Source organism: Callorhinchus milii, unplaced genomic scaffold (assembly GCF_018977255.1).
Source record: "Callorhinchus milii isolate IMCB2004 unplaced genomic scaffold, IMCB_Cmil_1.0 Scaffold720, whole genome shotgun sequence".
In the NCBI taxonomy this organism is placed as follows: domain Eukaryota; kingdom Metazoa; phylum Chordata; class Chondrichthyes; order Chimaeriformes; family Callorhinchidae; genus Callorhinchus; species Callorhinchus milii.
Genome location: NW_024705461.1, coordinates 7501 through 27022, shown reverse-complemented (window position 1 = coordinate 27022; position 19522 = coordinate 7501). Strand labels below are relative to the sequence as shown.

Here is a 19522-nt window from a genome sequence, read left to right as displayed (position 1 = left end):
TCTATAAATGGAATCTTGTTGTTGTTGAAAACACACACAAGCACAGGGGACCTTATACATATACACAATATACTCACAGCCCAGCATCTTACACACACACAGAGTCAATGTCAGACACAGCACCTTACACATGCACCAACATTAGCCTGAGACACACTCACAGCTAGCGAGACACATGCAGAGTGAGAGACGTACGCACTGAGACACATGTCCAGTCTGAGGCACACTCACAGCGAGTGAGAATCATGCAGAGCGAGTGTGAGGGTGGGATAGATAAAGCGAGTGTGTGAGGAAGTGCAAGCAAGTGTTCAAGACAGAGAAAGTGTGAAGCACGCTCACAGCAATTTTGAGATGCATGGGAGCAAGTGAGGTCAGAGAGCGAGTAATGTGCAGGTGAATGTGCAAGACGTGTGGAGCGAGCATGAGGTTGAGATAGTGAGAGTGTGTGAGCAAGTGTGCGAGATGTGTGAAGCAAACGAGGGCTGAGGCAGAATGAGTACGTGGGCGAGCGAGTGTGTGAGACGTGGACTTGTGAGGGTGAGGCAGAGTGAGCAAATGTGTGAGTGAGTGTTCACTAACCTGCCGCATGTGCCTCAGGGAGGTGAACCCCTGTTGGGGGCTGGTGCTTGTTGCCCAAGGTGCATGTGGGGGATGTGAACTCACACTCAGGGAGCCATGTACACTCGCCCCCACACCCCAGCTCTGCCTCTCCTCCTCTTCCTGCTCTGTGACACAACACAGGAGGTTACAGACTCACTCACACACTTGCTCAGAATCACACACACGCCTGCACTCACACATAGACACACACATACAGGCAGACGCACGCACATTAAATATACACACACAGATATATACACAGACACATACAGACACACACACATACAGACACACAAGTGCACAGAGACACTCACACAAGAGACAGACACACACACAGACACACACACAGACATACACACACACACACAGTGACACAAGACAAACACACACAGAGACTCACACAAGAGGCACACACACACACAAACACACATAGACACACAGACACATAGACACATAGACACTCAAACAGAGACAATCACACACACAAACTGAGTCACATACAGACACATAAATAGAGACAGAACTCACAAACACAAACACATATGCAGACATTCACACACACACAGACATTCATACAGACATACACACTCACACAGACAGACACGCACAGAAACACACACAAACACATAGACATACTCAATAACAACAACAAAATGACATTTATAGAGCGCCTTTCACGTCGGAAGGACGTCCCAAGGCGCTGGACAGTCAGAGGTCAGCACCCGAGAGTGGGGGATTGGTGGGGGAGGGGGGCAGGGGTTGTGTAGGGGTGAGGGAAGGTGGGACTGAAGACATGATCGAAGAGGAGGGTCTTGAGACCGGCCTTGAAGGAGGTGAGGGAGGAAGCGAGGCGAAGCGACCATGGGATGGAGTTCCAGAGTGTGGGGGCAGAGAGGCTGAAAGCCCGGCCACCGATGGTGGGGGGGGTCGGGCGGGAGACATGGAGCAGGTCAGAGCCCGATGAACGGCGGGAGCGGGCAGGTTGGTAGGGAGTCAGCAGATCAGAGAGGTAGGAGGGGGCGAGGCCATGGATGGCCTTAAAGGTGAGGACGAGGATCTTGAACTCAGTCCTCTGGCGGATGGGGAGTCACGGGTCGGGCGAGGGTGGGAGTGAACGGCACGGGCGAGGGTGGGAGTGATGGGGACGGGGAGTCTGGTGAGAGTACACGAGCTGCAGAGATTTGGATGATCTGCAGCTTGTGAAGTTGGGAAGACCGATGAGGAGAGAGTTCCCATAATCCAACCCTGATGACTAAGTGGGTGAAGGTTTCAGCAACCTGAGGGGTGCCCGAGATGCGGAGGCGCTGGCGCGAGCCAATCAAGAGAGCCTCATGAAGGACTTGATGTCGGACAGGCAGTCGGTCAGGACCTCAGTAGTCCTGGAGTTCAGGGTGGAGGCAGAGGTAGAGTTGGGTGTCATCTGCATACAAGTAGAAATTTACCCCATGTCTGCAGATGATGTCACCAAGAGGGAGCATGAAGAGAGTGAAGAGGAAGGGACTGAGGACAAAGCCCTGAGGAACACCGTACGAGACGGTGCGGGGGCTGGAGGAGAAGTCGTTTGTTGGGATGAAGTGGAGGTGGTGTGAAAGACCTGAACCAGTCAAGGACAGAACCTTGGAGGTTGAGGTGGGAGGAGAGGCGGTGGAGGAGGATTGAGTGGTCCACGGTGTCAAAGGCTGTGAGGTCGAGGAGGACGAGGAGGCAGAGGGAGCCCTGGTCACACTGGTCAGGATGTCGTTTGTGACCTTGACCAGAGCTGTGGGTAGCACGGAAACCCGATTGGAGGGGCTCATGGAGGGAGGAGAGGAAAGAGCGAATCTGGGAGCCGATGCCTCGCTCAAGGACCTTAGACAGAAAAGAGAGGTTTAAGATGGGCCGGTAGCTGGATAGCTGTGATGGGTCAACGGAAGGTTTCTTGAAGGTGGGGGTGATGATGGCTGTTTTGAGGGGGGATGACAGGGAGAAATTGATGATATCGGTGAGTAGTGGGGCAAGGAGGTGGAGTTGGGATTTAAGGAGAGGGGTGGGGATGGGGTCCAGGGAGCAGGTGGTGAGCTTCATGGAGGATATGGTGGTGATGACAGAGGAGGAGGTGACAGGGTCAAAGGTGTGGAAGGAGGGATGGGTAGTGGTTGGAGTGTGGTGGGGGTAGGGAGGGGGTGGAAGTTGAGAGGGCAGTGGCAGCTGAGCGGATTCCCTCGATTTTGGACTCGAGGAAGTCCAGCATTTCCTCGCAGTGGGAGTCAAAGGAAAGAATCTGCGAGGTGTGGCAGGAGGGCGGAGGAGCCGGTTAGTGATGGAGAACAAGAGCCTGAGGTTGCCCTTCGCCTCCAGGATTAACCTGGAATAGAAGGACGATTTGGCTGAGGCGAGTGTGGAGCAGTGGGTTTTGATGAAGTCCAGCCAGATGTGCCGGTGGACCGTTAGGCCGGATTTGAGCCAAGTGTGTTTGGCTGCCCGCACCTGGCCCTTGAGCGAGTGGAGGTGGCTGGTGAACCAGGGTGAGGATTGGAAATAGGAGACCGTTTGGGAGGGAGGGGGGCAAGGACGTCGAGTGTGGTGGAGAGGGTGCTGTGGAGAAGAGTGAGCGCAGCAAGTGGGTTGGTGCAAGAGGTGGGCCAGAGGGGGAGGAGTTCAGAGGATTTCAGGGCAGCGGAGAGAGATTGTGGGGAAATCTTCTTCCATGGGTGGTAGAAGTTGGTGGTAGGTTTGGAGGCAGCGGGGAGAGGGATATGGGAGTTGAGGGAGATTAACTGGTGGTCAGAGATGGTCTTGTCGGTGATGGTGACATCCAAGATGCTGAGGCCCTGGGTGATCACCAGGTCGAGCGGGTGAACGTGGGTGTGGGTAGCAGAGTGGATGTAGAGGGAGAGTTGAGAGAGGAGAGAGGAGAAGTCTAAGGAGATGGAGCAAGAGGGGCTGAAGTGGAGGTTGAAGTGGCCGAGGATGATGAGGCGGTCGGAGCAGAGGCAGAGGGAAGCAAAGAGTGTGGAGATGTCAGAGGTGAAGGTGGGGGAGGATTTGGGGGGTGGTAAATTAGGAGGATTTTCAGAGAGACGTGGGAAGGATGGCAGAGGGTAAGGTGTTAAAAAGAGGGGAACAGCCGGTGGAGTAGGGGGACAGGGCAAGTGAGACCCTGGAGATGAGGGCCACACCACCGCCACGACGGTTGGGGTGTGGGGCATGGTGGTAGGTGTAGCCGGGTGATGTGGCCTCAGTGAGGGGGAAGGTGTCACCAGGGTGATCCAGGTTTCCGTGAGGGCCATAATGGCAATGTTCTCGTCGAGGGTCTTGTTGCAGATGGAGCAGACGTTTTGAAGGCCAATGCGGAGTGGGCAGTTGGCAGGGGGATGTGTGGGATGGGAGGGGGTAGTAGGTTGGTTGGCAGGGAGGGTGGGGATGTGGTTGAAGGAGGAGAGGTTAGCCTCCGGGGTCAGAGTCCGGGGTGGCTTGCGGGGATAGTGGGGAATGAAGCAGTCGGTGTGGCTGCTGCTGGACAGCCAGGGCCGAGTACCGCGATGAGCCCGGGGGAGGATTCCCAGGCTGGAGCAGAGGAAGGCTGTAGGGGCGGAACAAGCAGAGATAGGAGGTGGGGAGGGCAGAGAGAGCAGGACAGAGCGGGAGAGTTGCAGGGAGGGGAGCATTTTGAGGGAGGGCCAGCTTGGGTCGGGGATGCGTTGGGATGAGAGGCGGGGGGGTAAGTGGGACATTGTCAGCCGGTGGGGGAGGCTGTGGGGGCTTAAGGTGGTGCAGAGGGGCTCATTGTGCTGAGGGGAAGGACAGGGGGGACAGACAGAGGGTGGGTGGGAGACCCACTCAGACACACACAAAAACACACAGACACAACACACACACAGATACAGACATTCACACACACACAGACACACAGACTCACACACACTCACAGACATACATACACATAGACACACAGACACACACACAAGAGACACACGCACCAAGGTAGACACACAGACAAACAGAGAGACACACACATACACACATAAATAGAGACACACACACAAACACACACATTGACACACACCTACACAGACACACAGTTACATACACAAGACAGACATGCAGACTTACACAGACACAGAGACGGACACACAAACACACGCAGACAACAACAACAAGATTGCATTTATAGAGCGCCTTTCAAGTCGGGAGGACGTCCCAAGCCGCTTGACAGTTGGGTCGGGACCCGAGGAGGGGGGAAATGTTCAGGGTGAGGGGAGGGAAGGGAGGGAGCGAGGAGGGGGGAGATTGTCACGGTGAGGGGAGGGAACGGAGGGAGCGAGGAGGGGGTAGGGAGTCGAGAGGGGAGCTGAAGGCTGAAGGTCAAAGAGAAAGGCCTTGAGACCGGCCTTGAAGGAGGAAAGGGAGGAAGCGGCGAAGGCACCGGGGGATGGAGTTCCAGAGCCTCGGGGCTGAGAGGCTGAAGGCCACCGATGGTCGGGCGGTTGGGGCGGGGGGTGTGGAGCAGACCGGAGCCAGAGGAACGGAGGGTACGGGGGGGTAGGTAGGGGGATAGTAGGTCAGGGAGGTAGGAGGGAGCGAGGCTGCGAATGGCCTTGTAGGTGAGGATGAGGATCTTGAATTCGATCCTCTGGGGGACGGGGAACCAGTGGAGGCGAGCGAGGGTGGGAGTGATGTAGTCACAAAGCCTGGTGCGGGACAGTATAGTCCGGCCTTGAGGTGATAAAGGTGTGGACCAGAATTTCAGCCGCGTGAGGGGTGAGGTAGTGCCGTAGTCTGGCCATGTTCCGGAGGTGATGGAAGGCGGTGCCAGTTGTGGCGCAGATGTGAGGGAGAAAGGACAGCTCAGGGTCGAACAGAACCCAGAGGTTCCTGATGGCTTTGAGAGGTGGAGAGTGCGGCCTTGGATGCTGATGCTGTCAGCGCTTGAGGTGCGGAGGCGCTGACGTGAGCCAATCAGGAGGGCCTCAGTTTTGTGCACGTTGAGCTGAAGAAAGTTCTCTCTCGTCCAGGACTCGATGTCGGACAGACAGCTGTCAGTACATCGGGGGTCGTGGAGTTGAGAGAGGAAAGAGCGCAGTTGGGAGGTGACAACGCTTTCAAGGACCTTGGACAGGAAGGGGAGGTTGGAGATGGGCCGGAGATTGATAACTGCGACGCATCAAGGGAGGGTTTTTTCAAAGTGGGAGTGATGGTGGCAGTTTTTAGGGGAATGGGAACAGAGCCACAGGAGAGGGACAAGTTGATGGTGTCTGTGAGAAGTGGGGCAAGGAGGTGGAGCTGAGAGATAAGGAGTGGAGTGGGGATGGGGTCCAGGGAGCAGGTGGTGGGTTTCAGGGATAGGATGAGTTTGGTGACAGAGGGTGGGGAAATGGATTCAAAGGTGTGTAGGGGAGGACGGGTAGGAGTCGGAGTGTGGGAGGGAGGGGGTGGGGGGCGGGTGGGGATCAGATTGTGGGAGGGAAGGGGTGGGTGGGAGTTGGAGGGGCAGTGACCGCGGAGCGGATTCCCTTGATTTTGGATTCAAGGAAATCCAGCCTCTCCTCGCAGTGAAGGTTGGAGGAGATGACCTGCGCGGGGTGGCGGGGGGGTCGGAGGAGTTGGGATGTGGTAGAGAACAGTAGCCTGGGGTTGTTCTTTGCCTCCAGGATTATCCTGGAGTAGAAGGACGACTTGGCCGAGGCTAGAGTGGAGCGGTAGGTTTTGAGGAGGTCCAGCAAGATTTGTTGGTGGACCGTTAGGCCAGATTTGAGGCAGGTGCGTTCAGGGCCCACACCTGGCTCTTCAGTGAGCGGAGGTGGGGGTGAACCAGGGGGAGGAGCGAGAGTAGGAGACAGTACGGGGGGTGATGGGGGCAAGAGTGTTGAGTGTGGAGGAGAGGGTGTTGTGGAGGAGGGTGAGAGCAGAAGAGGGGTCAGTGAGGGTTGAAGCCAGAGGGAGAGGAGTTCAGCGGACTCCAAGGCAGCGGTTAGGGATTGTGGGGGTCACTTCTTCCAGGGGCGGTAGAAGATGGTGATGGGAGGTGGAGGTGGGGAAGGGGGTGGTGGTGGGGAGGGGATGGAGGTGGAGAGTGGAGGTGGAGAAGGGGAGGGGAGTGGAAGAGGGGGTGGAGGTGGGTAGGGGGTTGGAGGAGGGGAGGTGGAGGTGGGAGGTGGAGGTGGGGAGGGATGTGGAGGTGGGGAGGGGGGTGGAGGAGGGGAGGGGGTGGAGGTGGGAGGTGGAGGAGGGGAGGGAGGTGGAGGAGGGGAGGGGGGTGGAGGTGGGGAGGGGGCTGGAGGTGGGGAGGGGGGTGGAGGAGGGGAGGGGGTTGGAGGTGGTGAAGGAGATGAAGTGGTGATCGGAGACGGCCATTGTCGGTAATGGTGACATCCGAGACACTGATGCCCCAGATGATCACCAAATCGAGTGGGGGCCGTGACTGTGAGTGGGGGAGTTGATGTGGAGGGTTGAGCGAGGAGAGGAGGGAGGAGAGGAGGGAGGAGAGGAGGGAGCAGAGCAGGAAGGAGAGGAGGGAGGAAGGAGGGAGGAGAGGAGGGAGGAGAAGTCCGAGGAGGTGGAGCAGGAGGGGGCGAAGTACAGGTTGAAGTCGCCCAGGATGATGAGGTGATCAGAGCAGAGGCAGAGACATGTTAGGAGGTGTCGGAGGTGAAGGTGGGGGAGGTTTTAGGGGGCCGTAGAGGAGGAGGATTTTGAGTCAGAGATGGGAAGGGTGGGAGAGGGTGAGGTGCTCAAAAGAGGGGAAAGAGCCAAGGAGTAGGGGGATAGGGCATACACCATCGCCACGGCGGTTGGGGCGAGGGATGTGGTGGGAGGTGTAGCCGGGTGGTGTGGCCTCCGTGAGGGGGAAGGTGTTGCCTGGGGTGAGCCAGGTTTCCGTTAAGGCCATGATATCAACGCTCCCATCAAGGATGAGATCGTTGATGACCAGGGCCTTGTTACAGAGGGAGCGGACGTTTTGTAGTCCGATGTGGAGGGAGCGGTTGACAGAATGGTGTGTGGAAGGGATACACATTCACACACACACAGACTCACATACACATGTAGACACACACACAGACACAAACGCACACACACACACAGACACACACACACACAGAGACACACACACACACAGACACAGAAACACACACACAGACACAAATGCACACAAAGACACTCACACAAGAGACACACAGTCACACATACAGACACATGCACACAGACTCACACACAAACAGAGACACACACAGACACACACAAATAGACACACACAAATAGAGAGACACATATAAACACAGATAGACACATACACACAGTCATACACAGACAGACATACAAAGACATACACGCACATAGACACACACACACACGCAGCCATACACACTCACACAGATACACACAGACACACAAACACACACATACACACTCACACAGACCCACAGATACACATAGACACACACAAATAGAGAGAAACACACACACACAAACAGAAACACATAGAAAGACACAAATAGAGACACAAACACAGACACGGACAGGGGAAGGAGACAAAGGGTGGGAGGGAGACCCAGGCTGACACAGATACACACACACAGACACACACACAGACTCACATACACTCACATACATACACACAGACACACACAGGTGCACACACAGACACATACGTGGACACCCACTCACAGACACGCAGATACTCACACTGACACACACACACAAACATCCACTCACGGACCCACTCACACACCCACCGGCACATACACACAGACACCCACTCACAGATACACACACAGACACAAACTCCAACACAAACAAACCTGCAAGTTTTTCCATCTGCACTAACGTGTCCTCAGTGGGCGCTCCCTCCAACAGTTTCTCTGTGACACGGCTTCCACACGCCTTCAACAGCCTGCGACGCAGGAACACACATGTCAGTCAGTCACACGCACACGACTTGCACATGGGTCCGACATGCGTGACGGTGAGACAGACTGAGTGAATGTGCGAGAAGCAGGCAAGTGTGCGAAACAGGTGGAGTGATTGTGTGAGATGCTCAGAGCGAGTGTGTGAGTGTGTCAGTCAGTCACACACACGTAAGTGTTAGGGATGGAGGGTAATGGTTGGAGGTGAGAGAGAGACTGAGAGACAGAGACAGAGATTGAGAGAGAGACTGAGGGAGAGACTGAGAAAGACAGATTGTGTGAGAGAGAGAGAGAGAGAGAGAGGAGAGAAACTGAGGGAGAGAGAGAGACTGAGAGACAGACTGAGCGATTGACTGAGAGGGAGACTGAGACAGAGAGAGAAACTAACAAAGAGAGACTGAGAGAGATAGACTGAGAGAGAGAGAGAGCGACTGAAAGAGAGTCAGAGAGAGAGAGATAGATAACAACACCAACAACAACAAATGACATGTGTATAGTGACTTTCACGTCAGGAGGACGTCCCAACGCATTGGACAGTCAATGTTTTGGACCCAAGCTGGGGGTCGGGGTCGGGGAGGGTGGAGGGCAGGGGGGGAAAGCAAGGAGATCAAAAGCACTGTCAAAGAGGAGGTTCTTGAGATGGGTCTTGAATGAGGCAAGGAAAGGGGCGAGGTGGAGGGACTGCGGAATGGAGTTCCAGAGGGTGGGGCAGGGTGACTGAAGGCCCACCCACCAATAGTGTGGGGGGTGGGGGGGTTGATGTGAGGGACGTAATGTTGTGGAGGTGGGGAAGGCAGAGCGGGTCATCGAATGGATGTGGGGTAGAAAGGATAGTTGAGGGTCAAAGAAGACCCCAAGGTTCGGGACTGGCTCAGCGAGGGGGAGTGAGCCCCAGGGATGGTGATGCTGTCAGCGCCTGAGGTGAGGAGGCGCTGACGAGAGCCAATCAGGAGCCTCGGTCTTGTTGACGTTCGACTGTAGAAAGTTTCCCCTCATCCAGGACTTGACGTCTGACAGACATTCTGTCAGCACAGCAATGAGGTCTGAAGTCAAGGGTGGGGGCAGAGAGAGAGTTGGGTGTCATCCACATACATGTGGACGTTGACTCCATGTCTGTGGATGATGGTCACCAAGAGGGAGCAAATAGATATTGAAGAGGAGGGGATAAAGGACAGAGCCTTGAGGAATGCCACACGAAACGATGCGGGAGCTGGAGGAGAAGACGTTTGAGAAGATGAAGTGGAGGCGGTGTGTGAGGTACGATGTGAACCAATCAAGGACAACGCTGTGAAGGTTGAGGTGAGAGGAGAGGCGGTGGAGGAGGATAGAGTGGTCAAAGGTATCGAAGGCAGCAGAGAGGTCGAGGACGAGAAGGCAGAGGGAGCTCTGATCGCAGATTGTCACTTTGACCAAGGCGGCTTCTATGCTGTGGGCGGCACGGAAACCCGATTGGAGGGTTTGTGTAGGGAGAGCGGGAGAGGAAGGAGCGGAGCCGGGAAGCAACAACTCATTCCAGGACCTTGGAAAGGAAAGGGAGGTTGGAGATGGGGCTGTTGTTTGAGGGCAGGGAAGGGTCCACAAAGGTTTTTTTAAGGATAAGAGTGATGACGGCAGTTTTTAAAGGGGTGGGAACGGTGCCAGTGGACAGGGAGACGTTTATGATGTCTGTGAGTAGGGGGGCAAGAAGGTAGAGCTGGGAGGTAAGGGATGGGGTCGAGGGTGCAGGTGGTCAGTGTCATGTGGGTTATAGTGGTGGTGAGACAGAGAGAGAGTCCGAGAGAGAGAGAGACTGAGAGATAGACTGAGAGAGAGAGACTGAAAGAGAAACTCTGACAGCGACTGAGAGAGAGGCTGAAAGAAACAAACAGAGAGAGAGAGAGAGAGAGACTGAAAGGAGAAAGATTGAAAGAGAGACCCTGACTGAGAGATTGACAGAGAGAGACTGACAAAAAAAGAGTGTGTGAGAGAGGAGGGGGGGCATCGAGCCAGATTGCGAGGGGCCGAGAAATGCTGGAAAGAAACTGTGACAATTTGACAGAGAGAGTGTGAGAGACAATATGTGAGAGAGAGTCCGAGAGAGAGGCAGACTGAGAGAGAAACTGAACGAGACAGAGAGAGAATGAGAACAGAAAAAGAGTGTGACACAGAGTGTGAAAGAGACAGACAGAAAGTGTGACAGTGAGTATGTGAGTGTGAGAGACAGACAGTGTGAGAGACAGACAGAGAGAGTGTGAGACAAACAGAGAGAGTGTGAGACAGACAGAAAGTGTGAGAGACAGACAGAGAGAGTGAGAGACAGACAGAGAGAATATGAGAAACAGACAGAGAGACTGTGAGACCGACAGAGAGTGTGAGAGACAGACATACAGTGAGAGAGTATGAGAGACAGACAGAGAGATTGAGAGTCAGCCAGAGCATGCGAGAGACAGAGAGTGCGAGACAGACAGATTGTGAGAGACAGAGAGAGAGAGTGAGACAAACAGAGAGAGTGAGAGACAGAAAGAGAGTGAGAGATAGAGAGAGAGTGAAAGACAGACAAAAAGAGAGGCAGAGAGTGAGACAGAGAGTGTGAGAGTGTGAACGACAGACTGAGAGAGTGTGAGAAATAGACAGAATGTGAGACAGACAGACAGATTGTGAGAGACAGACAGAGAGAGTGAGAGGCAGAAAGAGAGAGTGAGAGACAGAGAGAGAGCGAGAGACAGACAAAGAGAGAGGCAGACAGAGAGAGTGAGAGACAGATAGATAGTGTGAGAGACAGACAACAACAAAATGACATTTATAGAGTGCCTTTCATGTCGGGAGGACATCCCAAAGTGTTGAACAGTCAGGTGTCGGGGCCCGAGCATGGGGGAGAGGTGGTGTAGGGGTGAGGGGAGACCAAAGGCACGGTCCAAGAGAAAGGTCTTGAGACCGAGCTTGAAGGAGGTGAGGGAGGAAGTGAGGCGAAGGGTCCGTGGAATGGAGTTCCAGAGCGTGTGGGCAGAGAGGCTGAAAGCTCGGCCACTGATGGTGGGGTGTTCGGGTGGGAGACATGGAGCAGCCGGAGACCAATGAGTGGAGGGACCGGGCAGGTTGGTAGGGAGTCAGCAGGTCAGAGAGGTAGGAGGGGGTGAGGCCTTAAAAGTAAGGACGAGGTTCTCGAACTTGATCCTCTGGCGGATGGGGAGTCACTGGGGTCGAGCGAGGGTGGGAGTGAACGGCACGGGCGAGGGTGGGAGTGATGGGGACGGGGAGTCTGGTGAGAGTACACGAGCTGCAGAGATTTGGATGATCTGCAGCTTGTGAAGTTGGGAAGACCGATGAGGAGAGAGTTCCCATAATCCAACCCTGATGACTAAGTGGGTGAGGGTTTCAGCAACCTGAGGGGTGCCCGAGATGCGGAGGCGCTGGCGCGAGCCAATCAAGAGAGCCTCATGAAGGACTTGATGTTGGACAGGCAGTCGGTCAGGACCTCAGTAGTCCTGGAGTTCAGGATGGAGGCAGAGGTAGAGTTGGGTGTCATCTGCATACAAGTGGAAATTTACCCCATGTCTGCAGATGATGTCACCAAGGGGGAGCATGAAGAGAGTGAAGAGGAAGGGACTGAGGACAGAGCCCTGAGGAACACCGTACGAGACGGTGCGGGGGCTGGAGGAGAAGTCGTTTGCTGGGATGAAGTGGAGGTGGTGTGAAAGACCTGAACCAGTCAAGGACAGAACCTTGGAGGTTGAGGTGGGAGGAGAGGCGGTGGAGGAGGATTGAGTGGTCCACGGTGTCAAAGGCTGTGAGGTCGAGGAGGACGAGGAGGCAGAGGGAGCCCTGGTCACACTGGTCAGGATGTCGTTTGTGACCTTGACCAGAGCTGAGGGTAGCACGGAAACCCGATTGGAGGGGCTCATGGAGGGAGGAGAGGAAAGAGCGAATCTGGGAGCCGATGCCTCGCTCAAGGACCTTAGACAGAAAAGAGAGGTTTAAGATGGGCCGGTAGCTGGATAGCTGTGATGGGTCAACGGAAGGTTTCTTGAAGGTGGGGGTGATGATGGCTGTTTTGAGGGGGGAGGACAGGGAGAAATTGATGATATCGGTGAGTAGTGGGGCAAGGAGGTGGAGTTGGGATTTAAGGAGAGGGGTGGGGATGGGGTCCAGGGAGCAGGTGGTGAGCTTCATGGAGGATATGGTGGTGATGACAGAGGAGGAGGTGACAGGGTCAAAGGTGTGGAAGGAGGGATGGGTAGTGGTTGGAGTGTGGTGGGGGTAGGGAGGGGGTGGAAGTTGAGAGGGCAGTGGCAGCTGAGCGGATTCCCTCGATTTTGGACTCGAGGAAGTCCAGCATTTCCTCGCAGTGGGAGTCAAAGGAAAGAATCTGCGAGGTGTGGCAGGAGGGCGGAGGAGCCGGTTAGTGATGGAGAACAAGAGCCTGAGGTTGCCCTTTGCCTCCAGGATTAACCTGGAATAGAAGGACGATTTGGCTGAGGCGAGTGTGGAGCAGTGGGTTTTGATGAATTCCAGCCAGATGTGCCGGTGGACCGTTAGGCCGGATTTGAGCCAAGTGTGTTTGGCTGCCCGCACCTGGCCCTTGAGCGAGTGGAGGTGGCTGGTGAACCAGGGTGAGGATTGGAAATAGGAGACTGTTTGGGAGGGAGGGGGACAAGGACGTTGAGTGTGGTGGAGAGGGTGCTGTGGAGAAGAGTGAGCGCAGCAAGTGGGTTGGTGCAAGAGGTGGGCCAGAGGGGGAGGAGTTCAGAGGATTTCAGGGCAGCGGAGAGAGATTGTGGGGAAATCTTCTTCCATGGGTGGTAGAAGATGGTGGTAGGTTTGGAGGCAGCGGGGAGAGGGATATGGGAGTTGAGGGAGATTAACTGGTGGTCAGAGATGGTATAAATAGAGACACACACACAAACACACACATTGACACACACCTACACAGACACACAGTTACATACACAAGACAGACATGCAGACTTACACAGACACAGAGACGGACACACAAACACACGCAGACAACAACAACAAGATTGCATTTATAGAGCGCCTTTCAAGTCGGGAGGACGTCCCAAGCCGCTTGACAGTTGGGTCGGGACCCGAGGAGGGGGGAAATGGTCAGGGTGAGGGGAGGGAAGGGAGGGAGCGAGGAGGGGGTAGGGAGTCAAGAGCGGAGCTGAAGGCTGAAGGTCAAAGAGAAAGGCCTTGAGACCGGCCTTGAAGAAGGAAAGGGAGGAAGCGGCGAAGGCACCGGGGGATGGAGTTCCAGAGCCTCAGGGCTGAGAGGCTGAAGGCCACCGATGGTCGGGCGGTTGGGGCGGGGGGTGTGGAGCAGACCGGAGCCAGAGGAACGGAGGGTACGGGGGGTAGGTAGGGGGATAGTAGGTCGGAGAGGTAGGAGGGAGCGAGGCCGTGAATGGCCTTGTAGGTGAGGATGAGGATCTTGAATTCGATCCTCTGGGGGATGGGGAACCAGTGGAGGCGAGCGAGGGTGGAAGGTAGAGAGAGAATGTGAGAGACAGAGAAAGAGTGTGAGAGACAGACAGAGAGTGAGAGGCTGAGCGGGAGAGTGGGAGACAGACAGAGAATGTGAGAGCCAGAGAGAGAGAGTGAAAGACAGACAGAGAGTGTGAGAGAGACAGATTGTGAGAAATAGAGAGAGTGAGATATAGACAGAGAGTGAGAGACAGACGGAGAGAGTGTGAGAGACAAACAGTGGGATTTAGAGATAGACAGATTGTGAGAGACAGAGAGAGTGAGAGACAGTCAGAGAGAGTGAGAGACAGACAGAGTGTGAGAGACAGACACACAGATTGTGAGAGAAAGAGAAAGAGAGAGTGAGAGACAGACATAGAGAGAGACAGACAGAGGGAATGTGAGAGACAGACAGAGAGAGTGAGAGATAAGAGAATGTGAGAGAGAGAGAGAGAGAGGGAGACAGAGAGTGTGTGATAGATAGAGAGAGTGTGAGACAGAAAGATTGGGAGGAAGAGACAGAGAGTGAGAGACAGACAGAGAGAGTGTGAGACAGACAGAGAGAGTGTGAGACGGACAAGAGAGTGTGAGAGACAGACAGAGGGAGTGTGAGAGACAGACAAAGAAAGTGAGAGACAAATAGAGGGTGTGATAGACAGACCGAGTGTGAGAAACAGAGAGAGACAGACAAAGAGAATGAGTGGCAGAGCAAGAGAGTAAGAGACAGACAGAGAAAGTGAGGGACAGACAGAGAGTGTGAGAGAGACAGATTGTGAGAGACAGAGAGAGAGCGAGTGACAGACAGGGAGTGAGAGACAGACAGAGAAAGTGTGAGAGACAGCCATTGAGAATTATAGTTCAGATCTGCGTGTCAATCCATCTCTAATGAGGGAGTGATGATGAGGAAGGTGAGCATGGGGGAGATGAGGATGAGGAGGGTGAGAAGGACTGACCAGCTGAAGCTGCCGTGCAGTGATGCCCACAGACTTGTGGCCTGTGTGAGTGATGCCAGTGAACGAGCTGCGTTTCCGTTTCTCTGATGGAGGAAAGTCCCCGGTGTGAAGACGGCGTTCATCCTGTGAGAGGCGTGAGGGCACCCATAGCACTCGCTCTCATACACCTGGGGAGAGAGAGAGAGACAGTGAGAGGCAGAGAGAGAGAGAGAGAGACAGTGAGAGACAGAGAGAGAGAGAGAGAGAGAAAGAGTGAGAGGCAGAGAGAGAGCCATAGCACTCGCTCTCATACACCTGTGGCAAGAGAGAGAGAGAGACAGAGAGAGAGAGAGCCGCAGCACTCGCTCTCATACACCTGCAGAGAGAGAGAGAGTGAGAGACAGAGAGAGTGAGTGACAGAGAGAGCGAGAGAGAGAAAGCGAGTGAGAGAGAGAGGGAAAGAGAAAGAGAGAGTGAGTGACAGAGAAAGTGAGAGAGAGAGTGAGGGAGCGCCATAACACTCACTCTCATATACCTGCGGCGGAGAGAGAGAGACAGACAGAAAGAGAGAGAGAGAAAGCCACAGTACTCGCTCTCATACACCTGGGGAGAGAGAGAGAGACAGTGAGAGAGAGTGAGAGGCAGAAAGAGAGAGAGCCACAGCACTCGCTCTCATACATCTGTGGTGAGAGAGAGAGTGAGAGTCAGAGAGAGAGAGAGCCACTGCACTCGCTCTCATACACCTCCGGCGAGAGAGAGAGAGACAGAGAGAGACAGCCATAGCACTCGCTCTCATACACCTGCGGAGAGAGAGAGAGAGAGACAGAGAGAGAGAGAGAGAGAGAGAGCCATAGCACTTGCTCTCATACACCTCCGGCGAGAGAGAGAGAGACAGAGAGAGACAGAGAGACAGGGAGAGAGAGAGAGTGAGAGACAGAGAGAGAGACAGAGAGAGAGACAGAGAGAGTGAGTGACAGAGAGAAAGAGAGAGAGTGAGTGACAGAGAGAGTGAGAGAGAGACAGAGAGAGTGAGAGACAGAGAGAGAAAGTGAGAGAGAGAGAGAGGGAGAGAGGGAGAGCCATAACACTCACTCTCATATACCTGCGGCGAGAGAGAGAGAGAGACAGAGAGAGAGAGAGTGAGAGACAGAGAGAGAGAGAGCGAGTGAGACACAGAGAGAGAGAGAGAGTGAGAGAGCCATAACACTCGCTTTCATACACCAGGGGAGAATGAGTGTGAGAGAGAGAGAGAGAGAGAGAGAGAGACATATAGAGAGAGAAAGAGAAATAGAGAGAGAGTGAGAGACTGAGAGAGAGGGGGAGACAGAGTGAGAGACAGAGAGACAGTGAGAGAGACAGCCATAGCACTCGCTCTCATGCACCTGAGGAGAGAGAGAGAAAGACAGAGAGAGAGACAGACAGAGAGTGTGAGAGACATATGACCATAAGAATTAGGAGCAGGAGTCGGCCATTCGGCCCCTCGAGCCTGTGCCCCGCCATTCTGTGGAGTCCTGTAGCTCAGTGGTTAGAGCACTCGCTTTGCAAGTTAGAGACCTGAGTTCAATTCCAGGCAGAGGGCCAAACCTCGGGCAAGTTTCCTTACTCCACACAGAGCCTAATAATAATCCTCCAAAACAATACAATAATAAATTGGTCATTTTCAATCCACGACTGTTTGTGGGACATTGCTGTGCGCAATTGGCTGCTGCGTTCGCCCACAAATATACAGTCAATTCACTTTACAGTGTGTTCTGTGAAGCGCTTTGGGACGTCCTCCCGACGTGAAAAACGCTATATCAAATGCCAGGATTATTATTATTATTATTATTCGATAAGATCGTGGCTGATCTTCAGACCTAACTCTGATTACCCGCCCTATCCCCATAAAGTCACTACCCTCTGAGTGAAGAAATGTTTCCTCAACTCTGTTCTAAAAGGCTGACCCTTAATTTTCAGACTGTGACCTCTGGTTATAGATTCTCCCACCGGGGAAACAGACCCTCAGTGTCTACTTTATCAGCTCTTTAAGAATTATATGTTTCAATAAGATCCCCCCTAATTCTTCTGTACTCTATAGAGAATACAGCCCTCGTTTATTCAGCCTCTCCTCATAGGTCAGTCCCCTCATCCCAGGAACTAACTGAGTGAATCTACGCTGCACCCCCTCGAGGGCAAGTATGTCCTTTTTAAATAAGGAAACCAAACCTGCACACAATACTCTCAGTGCGGTCTCACCAAAGCCCAAAGAGACAGAGACAGAGAGAGAAAGAGAGAGGGAGTGAGACACAGAGAGAGAGAGCCACAGCACTCGCTCTCATACACCTGGGGAGAGAGAGAGAGAGAGAGAGAGAGACAGAGAGAGAGAGAGCGCGAGTGAGAGCGAGTGAGTGACAGTGAGAGTGAGAGACAGAGAGAGTGAGAGAGCGAGTGAGTAACAGAGAGAGAGTGAGAGGCAGAGAGAGAGGGAATGAGAGACAGAGAGAGAGAGAGAGAGAGAGCCACAGCACTCGCTCTCATACACCTGCGGAGGGGGAGAGAGAGAGTGAGAGACTGAGAGAGGGAGTGAGAAACACACAGAGAGAGAGAAAGAGTGAGAGACAGAAAGAGAGAGAGCGAGTGAGAGACAGAGAGAGAGAAAGATTGAGAGAGAGAGAGCCACAGAGAGTAAGTGACAGACAGAGAGCGTGAGAGACACAGAGAGAGAGAGAGAGAGTGAGAGACAGAGAGAGAGTGAGAGAGAGAGACTGAGAGAGAGAGAGACAGAGACAGAGAGAGAGAGAGAGGGAGTGAGACACAGAGAGAGAGAGCCATAGCACTCGCTCTCATACACCTGGGAAGAGAGAGAGACAGAGAGAGAAAGAGACAGAGAGACAGAGAGTGAGAGACAGAGAGTGAGAGCCAGAGAGAGAGCCATAGTACTCACTCTCATACACCTGTGGAGGGGGAGAGAGAGAGACAGAGAGAGAGTGAGACAGAGAGAGAGAGCGAGTGAGTGACAGAGAGAGTGGGAGACAGAGAGAGAGAGCGAGTGAGAGACAGAGAGAGAGAGAGTGAGTGACAGACTGAGAGAGAGTGAGAAAGAGACAGAGACAGAGAGAGAGAGACAGAGAGAGAGAGAGCCACAGCACTCGCTCTCATACACCTGGGGAGAGAGGGAGAGACAGAGAGAGAGAGAAAGAGAGAGAGCGCGAGTGAGAGCGAGTGAGTGAGAGTGAGAGACAGAGAGAGTGAGAGCCATTGCACTTGCTTTCATACACCTGCGGAGGGAGAGAGACAGAGAGAGAACGAGAGACAGAGAGAGAGAACAAGTGAGTGACAGAGAGAGAGTGAGAGAGTGTGAGACAGAGACAGAGAGTGAGAGACAGAGAGAGCCATAGCACTTGCTCTCATACACCTGGGGAGAGAGAGCAAGAGAGACAGAGAGAGAGTGAGAGATTGTGTGTATGAGAGAGAGATAGTGAAAGGTGGGGTGGGAACTGAACCCTAAAAACAGCCGCCATTACCCCAATCCTGAAAAAACCTTCCCTGGACCCCTCTCCCTCCTCTCCAGCTCCCTCCCCATCTCTAACCTCCCATTCCTCTCCAAGGTCCTGGAATGAGTCATTGCGTCCCGGCTCCGCTCCTTTCTCTCTCGCTATTCCCTCTTTAAACCTCTCCAATCCGGCTCCGCGCTGCCCACAGCCCGGAAACAGCCCTGGGGGTCACAGTCACTAATGACATTCTGACCATCTGTGATCAGGGCTCCCTCTGCCTCTCTGTCCTCCTTGACCTCTCTGTCGCCTTCGACACTGTCGACCACTCCACCCTCATATACCGCCTCTCCTCTTTACTTCATAATAATAATAATCCTTGCATTTGAAAAGCGCTATATCAAATGCAAGGATTATTTTATTATTATTATTATCTTCACTGACCTGCCCTTGTCTGGTTTGATTCCTATCTCTCTCACCGTCTCCGCTTTGTTGCCTCCAATGGTTTCTCCTCCACCCCCCGCACTGTCACGTCTGCCGTCCCCCAGGGCTCGGTCCTTGTCTCCTCTTTAATATCTATATGCTCCCCCTCGGGGACATCATCCACAGACATGGGGTCAACTTCCACATGTGTGCGGATGGCACCAATTCTCTCTTTCTGCCTCCACCCTCGACTCCAGGGCCACTGCTGTCCTGACAGACTGTCTGTCGGACACCAAGTCCTGGCTGAGGGCAAATTTCCTACAGTTGAATGTGATTAAGACTAAGGCTCTCCTGATTGACTCGCACCAGCGCCTCCGCACCTCAGGCTCTGGCAGCATCAACCTCCATGGATGCCCACTGCAACTCACCAACTCATCGCCAGTCAGGAACCTGGGGGTCTTGTTCGACCTCAACTGTCTTTTCTCCCCCACATCAAAGCCATGACCCGCTCTGCCTTCCCTCACCTCCGTAACATCACCAGACTCCGCCACTACCTCTCCCCTCAGGCACTGAAACTCTTGTTCATGCCTTCATCACCTCCAGACTCGACTATGCAAATGCCTGCGTGTCGGCCTTCCCAACTCCTCCCTCCACAGCTGCAGATAATCCAGAGCTCTGCAGCCCGTGTCCTCTCCAGCACCAAACTCCATGACCCCATCTCCCTCATTCTTGCCCGACTCCATTGGCTCCCTATCCTTCAAAGGATCCAGTTCAA

General features: G+C 54.0%; 1 protein-coding gene across 1 annotated transcript in view; it reads right to left on the bottom strand.

Moving 5' to 3' along the window:
* Positions 1-19522, bottom strand: part of flcn (folliculin) — a gene marked incomplete at its 5' end in the record, with an annotated part of 29839 nt that overhangs the window by 8104 nt on the left and 2213 nt on the right. The window contains 3 exon segments of the mRNA XM_042346406.1: positions 580-725; positions 8379-8470; positions 14876-15042. Coding sequence (XP_042202340.1) covers positions 580-725; positions 8379-8470; positions 14876-15042 — 405 coding nt within the window.